Source organism: Ovis aries, chromosome 1, assembly GCF_016772045.2.
Source record: "Ovis aries strain OAR_USU_Benz2616 breed Rambouillet chromosome 1, ARS-UI_Ramb_v3.0, whole genome shotgun sequence".
In the NCBI taxonomy this organism is placed as follows: Eukaryota; Metazoa; Chordata; class Mammalia; order Artiodactyla; family Bovidae; genus Ovis; species Ovis aries.
This window is the reverse complement of record NC_056054.1, coordinates 255,471,832-255,484,742: the sequence shown is the minus strand read 5'-3', so window position 1 is coordinate 255,484,742 and position 12,911 is coordinate 255,471,832. Positions and strand designations below refer to the sequence as shown.

At 39.2% G+C, this 12,911-nt stretch overlaps 1 protein-coding gene across 21 annotated transcripts in view; it reads left to right on the top strand.

Annotated features, from left to right (window-relative positions):
• The window catches only part of CEP63 (centrosomal protein 63), an 85,931-nt gene that overhangs the window by 12,792 nt on the left and 60,228 nt on the right, over window positions 1-12,911 (top strand). For all 21 annotated transcript variants that reach the window (XM_060395588.1, XM_042236842.2, XM_042236811.2 and 18 more), the window contains one exon: window positions 17-194. In XM_060395588.1, the coding sequence (XP_060251571.1) occupies window positions 17-194 (178 nt within the window). Of the gene's footprint in view, window positions 1-16; window positions 195-12,911 lie in introns of those variants that run through there.

The following is a 12,911-nucleotide window of genomic DNA, read 5'->3' as shown; positions in this document are numbered from 1 at the left end:
CTGTTCTTATTTATAGGGGATTTTTGACATCCTGTGAAGCAGAACTGCAGGAGCTCATGAAACAGATTGACATAATGGTAGCTCATAAAAAATCTGAATGGGAAGGACAGACACACGCTCTAGAAACTTGCTTGGACATCCGTGAACGGGAACTTAAGGCTCTCAGGAGTCAGTTGGATTTGAAACACAAAGAGGTAATGCAGACGATTTGCTGCTCTTATTGATATTTTCACTTTGCCTTTTATTAGGTTGGTGTAAACGTAACTGTGGTTTCAGACCGTGAATTTTAAATCATTATTGATTCAGTTCAGTCACTCAGTTGTGTCCGACTCTTTGCGACCCCATAAACTGCAGCATGCCAGGCCTCCCTGTCCATCACCAACTCCCAGAGTTCACCCAAACCCATGTCCATTGAGTCGGTGATGCCATCCAACCATCTCATCCTCTGTTGTCCCCTTCTCCTCCTGCCCTCAATCTTTCCCAGCATCAGGGTTTTTTCAGATGAATCAACTCTTCGCATCAGGTGGCCAAAGTATTGGAGTTTCAGCTTCAACGTCAGTTCTTCCAATGAACACCCAGGACTGATCTCCTTTAGGATGGACTGGTTGGATTTCCTTGCCCTCCAAGTGACTCTCAAGAGTCTTCTCCAACACCACAGTTCAAAAGCATCAATTCTTCTGCATTCAGCTTTCTTTAAGTCCAACTCTCACATCCATACATGACCACTGGAAAAACCATAGCCTTGACTAGGCGGACCTTTGTTGGCAGAGTAATGTCTCTGCCTTTTATTATAACTATGCTCAAACACATCTTTATTAATCAAAATGGGAACCATTATATTCAGCACATTTTTGCCAATAAGAAGTTTATTCCTGTAGCATAAAAATCCATGCCTTGAGATTACTTGAACTCTTGGAAAGCATTTTCTGCCTCCTGCTAGTTGTGAAAGCATTTTCACTGAAAAAAGTTGTCAAGATGCTTGAAAAAGTGGTAGTTGGTGAGAGGTCAGCTGAATAATCACAGATGAGACAAAACTTCGTAGCCCAATCATTCAAATTTTGAAGTGTTGGTTGTGTAATGTACGGTGGGGCATTGTCATGGAGAAAAATTGGGGCCTTTCTGTTGACCAGTGTTGGCTGCAGATGTGGCAGTTTTTGGTGCATCTCCTCAATTTGCAGAGCATACTTGTAGATGGAATGGTTTTGCCAGGATTCAGAAAGCTGTAGTGGATCAGACGGGCCGCAGACCAACATACAGTGACCATGACCCTTTTTTTTTGGTGTGTCTGGCCTTGGAAAGTGCTTGGGGCTTCTTTGTGGTCCAGTCACTCAGCTGGTTGTCTCTGGTTGGCGTGTGAAATCCACTTTTTGTTGCACGTTACAATCAGATCAAGAAATAGTTCATTGTTGTTGGGATTTTTTTGATTTATGGTCAGCTCACAAGGTACCCACTTATCAAACTTTTTCACCTTTCCAGTTTGCTTCAATGCCAGATGACTGTAGAATGGTCAACATCGAGTTCTTTGGCAGCTTCTCATCTAGTTCTAAGAGGATCAGTTTCGATGATCCTCTCAGTTGGTCATTGTTAGCTTCTTATTGCTGGTCACTGTGCTCCTCATCTTTAAAGTTCTTATCTTCTTTGCAAAACTTCTTGAACCGCCACTGCATTGTAAGTACATTAGCAATTACTGGACCAAATGTGTTGTTGATGTTGCAAATTGTCTCCATGGCTTTACAACCCATTTGGAACTCAAATAAGAAAATTGTTCAAATTTGCTTTTTGTCTAGCATCATTTCCACAGACTAAAATAAAGGTAAAATAAATAGCAAGTAATAAGTCATTAGCAAAGAAATATAAAGTGAGAAATGTGCATTAAAACGATGTATAACCATCACATTTAAGAATGCATTCCAATGTCAAATGGCAGAGTTCAAGAATGCAAAACCGCAATTACTTTTGCACCAACCTAATATGTTTCTCATATATTTGTTGAAGAAAGCATCAAAATTTTTTTTAAACTCTGTTTATTAAAACAAAACACCGATCACTCATTTCTTCCACCATCTGATCCAAGTTTTGCCTCTTGTAGCCACCAATGTGTTTTCTTTATCTATGAGCTTATTTTTTGTTTGTTTTTGTAGATTCTACATGTAAGAGAGATCAGACAGTATTTGAGTATCTGTTTTTCTTTGTCTGAATTACTTCATTTAGTGTAATGCCCTCAAGGTCTACCTATGCTGTGGCAAGTGGCAACTTTTTGTTTTTTATTGCTGAGCAATACTCTTTATATATACACATACCCCATGATCTCTTTATCCATTCATTCATCAATAAATACTGAGGTTGTTTCCACATCTTTGTGTTATAAATACTTCTACAGTGAACACGAGGATGCATGTATCTTTTTGAATTAGTGTTTTTTAGTTTTCTTTAGAAAAATACTCAGAGGTGAAATTGCTAGATTGTGTGGTAGTTCTATTTTTAATTTTTTGAGGAATCTCTGTATTATTTTCCATAATGGTTACACTAACGTAAGTGTTTGCAAACAGTGCACAAGGTTTCCCTTTTTGTCTGCATCCTTGCCAATACTTGTTGTTTGCTGTCTTTTTGATACTAGCCATTCTGCAAGGTTTGAGTTGCTCTCTCATTGTGGTTTTGATTTTCATTTCCCTGATGATTAGTGATGTTGACCATCTTTTCATGTCCCTGTTAGTTATCTGTATGTCTCCTTTGGAAAAATGTCTATTTGGATCTTTTGCCCATTTTTTCATTGGATGATTTGTGGTTTTTTGCTTTTGAATTGTGTAAGTTCATTGTGTGTTTTGGGTATCAACCCTCTATCAGTTACTAATGTGCAAATATTTTCTCCCGTTCGGTAGGTTGCCTTTTTCATGTCGTTGATGGTTTCCTTTGCTGTGCAGAAGCTTTTTAGTTTGATGCAGTCACAGTTGTGTATTTTCCCTTTTGCTGCTTTTAATTTTTTTACTTTTGCTTTTGGTGCAGTTTCAAAATATTATCACTAAGGCCTATATCAAGGAGCTTACTGCTTATGTTTTCTTCTAGGAGTTTTATGGTTTCAGGTCTTAATGTTCAAGTCTTTAATCCATTTTGAGTTAACTTTGTGAGTGGTGTAAGATAGTGGTTTAGCTTCATTCTCTTGCATGTGACTGTCCAGTTTACCCAACATCATTTATTGAAGAAACTGTCTTTCCCCATTGTATATTCTTGGTTTGTCATAAATTAATTGACCATATATATGTGGGTTTGTTTCTGGGCTCTTTATTCTGTTCTATGGATCTAAGTCTCTGATTTTATGCCAATAAAACTTTACTGTTTGCATGTAATAATAGTTTTATAATATACTTGGAAGTTAGGGAGCATGGTGCCTTCAGCTTTGTTCTTTCTCAAGATTGCTTTGACTGTTCAGGTCCATACAAATGTTAGGATTTTTTTTGCTTTATTTATGTGAGAAATGCCATTAGAATTTTGATATCTGCTTCATTGAAGTTGTATTTTGCTTTGGATAGTATTGCCATTTTAACAATAGTGATTCTTTCAGTCTTTCATCTTTCCATTTATTTGTGTCTTTTTCAATTTCTTCTCTAACGTTTTATAGTTTTCAGTATACACATATTTCACCTTGTTGGTTAAATTTACTCCTAGGTATTTTACTGTTTTTATGCAGTTGTAAATGGGATTATTGTCTTCGATTTCTCTTTTTGATAGCTTGTTTTTAAACACAATAGATTTTTAAATTGATTTTGTATCCTGTAGTGTTACTGAAGTCATTTATTAGTTCTGTTAGTTTGTGATGGAGTCTCCGGTTTCCTAGCTATGTTCGTGTCATCTGCAAACAGTGACAGTATTGCTTCTTCCTTTCCAATTTGAATGCCTTTTATTTCTTTTTTTTGCCTAACTATTCTGGCTGCAGCTTCCAATACTGTGTTGAATAAAAGTGGTGAAGTGAACATCCTTGTATTATACTTGATCTTAGAGGAAAAGCTTCGAGATTTTCACCATTGAGTACGTTAGCTGTATGCTTGTCATGTGTGCCATTAATTATGTTAAGGTATATTTCCTCCATACTTGCTTTGTTGAGAGATTTGAGATTTTTATCATAAATGAGTGTATTTGAGTTTTGTCAAATATTTTTTATGCATCTATTAAGATGATCATAGCATTTTTGTCTTCATTTTGTTATATAGTGTATCACATTGACTGATTTACAGATGTTGGACCATTCCTGCGTCTCTGAAATAAATTTCACTTGATAATGGTATGTGATCCTTTTAATGTATTGCTGAATATTTTGTTGAGAATTTTTGCATCTATGTTCATCAGGAATATTAGCCTGTAAAAAAAAGTCTTTTTTTTTTTTTTTTATAGTACTCTTGTCTGGTTTTGGTGCAGGGTAATACCACCCTCATAAATTGTGTTTTGAAATGATCCCCCTCTTATATTTTTTTGGAAGAGTTTGAAGAAGATTGATATTGATTCTTCTTTGAATGTTTCATAGAATTCACCAGTGAAGCCGTTTGGTCCTGGACTTTTGTTTGTTGAGAGTTTTTGATTACTGATTCAATCTGCTTGCTAGTGATTGGTCTGTTCAGACTTTCCGTTTCATCATCATTTAGTCTTTGAGCATATACGTTTGTAGGAGTTTATCCATTTCTTCTGGTTTGTCTAATTTGTTGGCGTATGATTGTTCACAGTAGTCTGTATGATCCTTTGTATTTCTGTGGTATCACTTGTAATATCTCCTCTTTCATTTCTGACTTATTTGAGTCCTTTCTCTTTTTTTTCTTAGTCTAGCTAAGATTTTGTCAATTTTATTTGCCTTCTAAAAACTAGCTCTTAATTTCACTGATCTTTGTTGTCTTTTTAGTCTCTATTTCATTTATTTCTGTTCTAAAGGATGACAGAGGGTGAGATGGTTGGATGGCATCACCACCTCAATGGACATGAGTTTGAGTAAACTCCTGGAGTTGGTGATAGACAGGGAGGCCTGGCGTGCTGCAGTCCATGGGACTGCAAAGATTCGGACACAACTGAGTGACTGAACTGAACTGAATCCTTATTTCTTCCCTTGTACTAACTTTGGGCTTTGTGGGGTTTTTTTCCAATTCATTAAGGTGAAGTTAGATTGTGTATGAGATTTTTTTTGCTTCTTGAAGTAGGTATTTATCACTGTAAACTTCCTTCACAGAACTGTTTTTACTGTATTTTATAAGTTTTAGCATGTTAATGTTTACATTTTTGTTTTTCTGAAGGTATTTTTTATTTCTCTTTTGATTTCTTCTTTGGCCAATTGGTTATTCAATAGCACGTTGTTTAATCTCCACATAGTTGTATATTTTCCATTTTTCGTCATGTAATTTCTCATTTCATGCCATTGTGATTGGAAAAGATGCTTGATGCGATTTAAATATTCTTAAATTTATTAGGACTTGATCTCTGGCCTAACATATGATTTATCTATCTATTAAAGATGTTCAGTATATACTTGAGAAGAATGTGTATTCTGTTGTTTTTGGATGGAGTGTTCTATAAATATCTGTTAAGTCCGTATAGTATAATATGTTGTTTCAGGCTGATAGCTCCTTACTGACTTTCTGTCTGGATGATCTTTTCATTAATGTAAGTGGGATATGAAAGTCCCCTGTTATTATTGTATTGCTGCCTATGTTTCCATTTAGGTCTGTTAATAATTGTGAGACATATTTGGGTGCTTCTATTTTGGGTACATAAATATTTACAAATGTTATATCCTCTCATTGGATTGACCCCTTGATGTAATGCCCTTCTTTGTCTCTTATTAAAAAGTATGTTTTATAGGTTTGTTTTTTGTTTGTTTTTAATACAGATATAGCTAATCCATCTTTCTTTTTTGGTTTTCATTTGCATGGAATCTCTTTTTCCACCCCTTTACTTTCAGTGTGTCCTTATATCTAAAGTGTATCTCTTGTAGGCAGCATATATAGGAGTGTGTTGCTTTTTATTTCTTCAGCCTTTCTATGGCTTTTGGTTGGATAATTTAGTCCATTTACAGATAAAGTAATTATTAATAAGTATGTGCTTATTGCCATTGTGTTAATTGTCTCCTAGCAGCTTTTGTAGTTTTTCTCTGTTCGTTTCTTTTGCTCTCTTCCTTTGTGATTTGATGACTTTCTTTAGTGGTATTCTTATATCTGTTTCTCTTCCTCTTTTGTTTATTTATTGTAGGTTTTTGCTTTGTGGTTACCATGAGACTTACATTTAACAGCTTATATCTGTAACAGTCTATTTTAAGTTGATAATATCTGAAGTTTGATCCCATTCTGAAACTCAACATTTATTCTCATGTTGTATGTCTTAATGTCACATTTTATATATTTTTATCTTGTGCATTTTTAGCTAATTATCATAATAGTTTTTTCATTTAACCATTATATTAGCTTTATTAGTAATTAACCTGCTGCTGCTGCTGCTGCTAAGTTGCTTCAGTTGTGTCCGACTCTGTGCGACCCCATAGATGGTAGCCCACCAGGCTACCCCATCCCTGGGATTCTCTAGGCAAGAATACTGGAGTGGGTTGCCATTTCCTTCTCCAATGCATGAAAGTGAAAAGTCAAAGTGAAGTCGCTCAGTCGTGTCCGACTCTTAGCGACCCCATGGACTGCAGCCTACCAGGCTCTTCCGTCCATGGGATTTTCCAGGCAAGAGTACTGGAGTGGGATGCCATTGCCTTCTCCGATTAACCCACTACCTTCACTATATATTCACTTTTCCAATGATAATTATCCTTTCGTTTGTGTTCTTGTTACTAATTATAATTAGCATCCTTTCTGTCAGCTTAAAGGAGTCCCTTTAAAATTTCTTATTTGGCCAATTTAGTGGTGGTGAACTCCTTTAACTTTTGCTTGTCTGAAAACCTTTATCTCTCCTTTGATTCTGAATGAAAACTTTGCCGGGCAGAGTATTCTTGATTGGACATTTTCTTCTTCCAGTACTTTGAATGTATCATGCTTTCTGGCTTACAATGTTTGTGCTAAAAGATCAGCTGATAGCTTTATGAGAGTTCCCTTGTACAGAACTAGTTTTTCTCTCACAGCTTTTTAGATGATCTCCTATCTTTAACTTTTGACAGTTATAATGTGTCTTGGTATGGGTCTCTTTGACAGCTTCTTTTTAAGTATAATTTTAGTTATTTATCATTTATCTTTGGCTGTGCTGGGTCTTTGTTGCTGCGTGAGCTTTCCTCTGGTTGTGGCGAGCAGGGGCTGCTCTCTGGGTGTGGTGCGCAGGCTTCCCCTTAGAGTGGGTTCTCTTGTTGCAGAGCGCAGGCTCTAGGGCATGCAGGCTTCAGTTGCTGCAGCACCAGCGCTCAGTAGTTGCGGCTCCTGGGCTCTAGAGCACAGGCTAAGTAGAGAGTTGTGGCCCATGGGCTTAGTTGCTCTGAGGCATGTGGCATCTTCCCAGATCAGGGATTGAACCCATGTCTCCTGCATTGGCAGGCAGATTCCTTACCACTGAGCCACCAGGGAAACCCTGGTAGCCTCTTGTTTGCAATGCTCAGGACTTCTTGGATCTGGGTGCTTGTTTTCTTGCCCAAGTTAAGGACGTTTTCAGCCGTAATTTTTTCAAACTAAGATTTCTACTCCTTTCTCTCTTCCTCTTTTAGGAACCCTATAAAGTAAAAGTCTGTTTGGTGTTGTCCCATAAGCTCCTGAAGCCATCTTCACAGTATTCATTCTTTTTTTCAGTTTGCTGCTCTAATTGGGCATATTCCATTGCCTTGTCTGTGAGTTGACTTCATCTAGTCTGCCATTGTGGAGAAGGCAGTGGCACCCCACTCCAGTACTCTTGTCTGGAAAATCCCATGGATGGAGGAGCCTGGTGGGCTGCCGTCTATGGGGTTGCACAGAGTCGGACACGACTGAAGTGACTTAGCAGCCGCAGCAGCAGCAGTCTGCCGTTGAACCCCTTTAGTGTGTTCTTCAGTTCAGCTATTGTATTCTTTGGTTCTATGATTTCTACTTGGTACTTTCTTATATTTTTCTTATCTCTTTGTTGAAGTTCTCATTGTGTTCTTCCATTCTTCTCCCCAGTTCAGTGAGCATTTTTGTGACCATTACTTTGAACTCTTATCAGGTAATCCCAAATTACTTACCTCCATTTCCTTAAGGTTTCTTCTGAGGTTTATTTTCATTTGGAACATATTCCTCTGTTCCTTGACTCTCCATTTGTTTCTGTATAGTAAATGAAATAACCACCTCTTCCAGTGTTGAAGGAGTGGCCTTGTGTAAGAGAGATGAACCTTATAGTTCAACCCTGCCTCAGCTTCTGGTTGTTTCTCAAACATCTGTGCTTGTCTAGGCAGCCTATTATATTTTTAGTAGCACCTAGTAGTTGAGGATGTGCTAAGACCTGTCATTGTCCCAAAGTGGAGAATCTCAGCACCTAGAGTCAGACTGACTAGAAGCTGGGGCAGCAGCATTTAAAGTATGCAGATATATGTAGTTCTGAAGGGCTGCAGGAGTAAGCCACACTGGTCCTCAGAGCCGGCCGATTCGGAGGCCATCATGTGGGCTCCATGTGAGCTGTTTTCTGGGTAATACTTCCGGGCTAGAGCAAGGCAGAGGGAGAATGCCAAGATGTCACAGCCTATGTTCTTTGAGAGCAACTCCATAGGCCACTAAATGTGAGCCAAACTTGAAGCCTACTCCTTAGGACAAAGGTCCGAGACAAGTAAAGGGGACTCTTTCACAGAAAGCCTGGGGAGTGTGCCTCATTCTACTTTCTGTACAGTGCCTTAAGGGTAGTAGCCTGCTAAGAACTATCCCTCTGATTGCCATAGTCCTGTGGGATCCCGGAATGCAGGTCCTCCCACCTAGAGCTAGGTAATCAAAGGGAGGCCCCTGGGCACAAGCCATGTGTACAGCCATGCCATCTGTGCACTGGAGATGCTGTTAAGTTGCTTCAGTCGTGTCCGACTCTGTGTGACCCCATAGACGGCAGCCCACCAGGCTGCGCCATCCCTGGGATTCTCTAGGCAAGAACACTGGAGTGGGTTGCCATTTCCTTCTCCAATGCATGAAAGTGAAAAGTGAAAGTGAAGTCACTCAGTCGTGTCCAACTCTTAGCAACCCCATGGACTGCAGCCCACCAGGCTCCTCCATCTATGGGATTTTCCAGGCAAGAGTACTGGAGTGGGGTGGAAAGGATTGCAGTCAACGCCAAGATGCATACCTAATCAGAAGCTTGTCCCTTAGCAATCATGATGATCCTTTAATAGTCTCCCTTCACAGAAAGAATGCAACTCCAGGGTCTGTTGCCTTTTGCTGTGCCTTTGTGATAGTAGCTGTTTAAGAACTCTTTCTCCTTGGGTTGCAGTCCTGTAAGACCCACGAGTATAAGCCCCACTGACCACCTTTGCTTAGTCGCTCAGTCATGTCCAACTCTTTTTGACCCCATGGACTGTAGCCTACCAGTGGGGATTCTCCAGGCAAAGATACTGGAGTGGGTAGCCATGCCCTCCTCCAGGGAATCTTCCCAACCCAGGGATTGAACCTAGGTCTTTTCCTCATTGCAGGCGGATTCTTTACCGTCTGAACCACCAGGGAAACCCAAGAATACTGGAGAGGGTAACCTATCCCTTCTCCAGGGGATCTTCCCAACCCAGGAATTGAACCAGGGTCTCCTGCATTGCAGGTGGATTCTTGCAAATCCACCAGGGAAGACCCCACTTACCACCAGAGCCAGTTAATGTAGACGTGTTCTGTAGCAGCAGTCACAAAAATCCTGGCACCTGACTAGAGCATCAGCTCCTTTCTGGGTGACACTGATTATAACAGTTCCTTAGGACCCAGAACACGAAGCTTCCTTGGTCTCTAGAGCCAGGTAATCTAGAATCATATCCTGGGCAGGAGCTGTAAAAATCAGGACATCAGAGAAAGCTTCTCTTCCAGGAGATAGTGGTGATCTGGAGCATAACAAAGGTGGTACCTTCCAGTCTCTGTTTCCAGAGTGTTCCAACAGGATCCTAGCTGTGTGTGTTGAATAAGACCCCTGTCCCTTTAGCTGAGGTTTTAATGGTGGGCCTTACTCACTTTAAGTCTAGCCCCAATTGGCTGCCTCTGAGCTGGACTCTGGGATGGGTAAGTCCAAGCATATGAGCCCTCTAAGAGGTGTTTCTCAGGTTGCTATCATTTTGTGGATCTTGGGACACAAGACCCATTGGTTTTCAAAAATTAGATGTTTGGGGGCTCACCTCTCAAGTGCATGTCTTAAAAGTTGGGGTGCCCAAGGTGAGGTTTGAACCCTTTGCTCGTCAAGGAGAAGCTCTGAGTTTTGAGTTCCCTTCTGGTTATGGTTGCTACACTAGGAGTGAGATTTATGATGAGATTGTGTCTCCATCTCCTCTACAGGTTTTTGTATGGTTTTCTTTTCTTTTGTCCAACATGTAGTTGTCCCTCAACCAAGCTTTAAGTTTTTTTCTGAGAAGAAACTGTTCCATGTTTAGCTGTAGATCCAGTGAGTCTGAGGAGGGAGGTGAGTTCAGAATCTTCCTACATCGCTATCTTGAATTGTTAATGCTCTTTTTCATAATGCATAGAAAGTATTTGTATGTCAAATTCTGGTTGTTTTTTTTTTTTTTCCAGAAGAAAAATTCATTGGTGAAAATGCATAAGAATGTTAATGTTTTTAATATTTCAGAGATCATGTTACCTTGGTCACATGTAGTACATATGTAACTTCTTTAAGAAAATGTAAAGGGAGTCACATGATCATTCTGTTACATGCCCATGTTAATAATCACTGAGTTTAGTGAATGTTGTTTTTGGCCACATTGTGTGATTAGTGTAAAAAGTTAAGCCCAGATTCAACCATTTGCTTCTTTTGGTTAGGTTTGAAATAAAATTCAGAAAACTTAAAAAAAATGTATATTTACACTTGTTGAAAAGAAAAGGGGACATAGACTGGCGATTCGTTTCTTACATGATAGTATACATGTTTCAATGCCATTCTCCCAAAACCAGCCTATGTCCGATGCAGGATACAGGATGCTTGGGGCTGGTGCACGGGGATGACCCAGAGAGATGTTATGGGGAGGGAGGTGGGAGGGGGGTTCATATTTGGGAACGCATGTACACCCGTGGTGGATTCATGTCAATGTATGGCAAAACCAATACAGTATTGCAAAGTAAAATAAAGTAAAAATAAAAATTAAGAAAAAAAAAAAGAAAAGGGGAAAAGAAAGAAAAGAAGAAAATAAATATTATTTATGATCTCACCACCCAGTGTTATTGATGATTTTTGGAAAAAGTTTAATAACATTTGCTGATTGATTTCTCTTAATTTAGCTGGTACAATAAAAAGAACATTGAATATTGGAAGAGAAGAAGAAAGCATATATAAGTGCAAGAACGTCCCCTAAATTTCTGGCATAAATACTAATCTCAGAAGGATTGGAAGGACTGTAGGTAAAACTGGTCCCAAGCCCCACTTGGATGGGCTTTCCTACCAGTAGGATCACCGCTCATTAGTGCTGCTGTTCTGGTTCTTAAGGGCACTTCTGTGAGTGATACACTGAGATTTTGATTTTGTTGATGGTACTGCACTTATCAAGAATATCTTAGAAATGTTTCGTGTCACAAGGAAAGTGTTAGGCTTCATAAAGTGTTTTTTTCCTTGTCAAGAGAATCTGTCAGTGGGCTGGCCTTTTGCAGTTTGGGTCATAGCAGTACAGTTGACTCTTGTACAATGTGGGCGTTAGATGCATTGACTTCAATGCACTCAAAAATCCACATAGAACTGTATAGTCAGCCTTCTTTATAGTCAGCCTTTATCTGGTGGCTCAAATGATAATGAATCTGTCTGCAGTGCAGTAGATCTGGTCGATCCCTGGATTGGGAAGATCCCCTGGAGAAGGGAAAGGCTACTCACTCCAGTATTATGGCCTGGAGAATTCCAGCCCATGGGGTTGCAAAGAGTCCCACACAATTGAGCTACTTTCACTTTTATTTTCTTCCTCTTTATCTGAGAGTCCACATTCATGAATTCATGTAGCTCTGTAGTATTTATTGAAAAAAAATCTATATATAAGTGCACCCATGAAGTTCAGCCATGTTGTTTAAGGATCAACTGTACATAGTTACATTGGCTATGTTAGATTGTGTTCTGAGATGCCACCTGCTAAACTGGAATTTATTTTAAAATTTGGGTAGACTTTTGAGAATGTATTTTAAAGTTATATCTCATGAAAAGATACTGAAGTTATTGAAAAAGTACATGGAATGATAATCATATATATATATATTTTATAATTTAGGTAGAGTCAGTGCTCCTTGGTAAGTTACTTTAGTTACCACTTATTTATTTCTTCTGGGGCAAAACACAGGTAGTTCCATTTAGTAAGTTAAGGTGATAGTGGTTTCCTAGTTAAACACTGTACTGTTGACCTTTGAACAACCTGGGAGTCAGGGGGCACCAATCCCCCATGCAGTGGAAAATCTGTGTACAATTTTACAGTTGACTGTTTTATCTTGGGGCTTTCTTGGTGCCTCAGATAGTAAAGAATCTGCCTGCAGTGCAGGAGACCTGAGTTCAGTCCCTGGGTCAGGATGATCCTCTGGAGAAGGGAATGGCAACCCACTCCAGTATTCTTACATGGAAAATCCCATGGACACAGGAACCCGTCAGGCTACAGTCCATGGAGTCACAAGGAGTCAGGCACGATTAAGCGACTAACATTGTAACTTGTATCTGTAGTTCTGAATCTGTGGATTCAATCAACTTTGGATAGTGCAGTATGTAATGCATGTTTATTGAAAAAAATTCCCATATAGGTGGATCTGTGCAGCTTAGACCTATGTTGTTCAAGGGTCATATCTATATATGTAGATATCTAAGTTGTTTATTTTGTTAGAAAC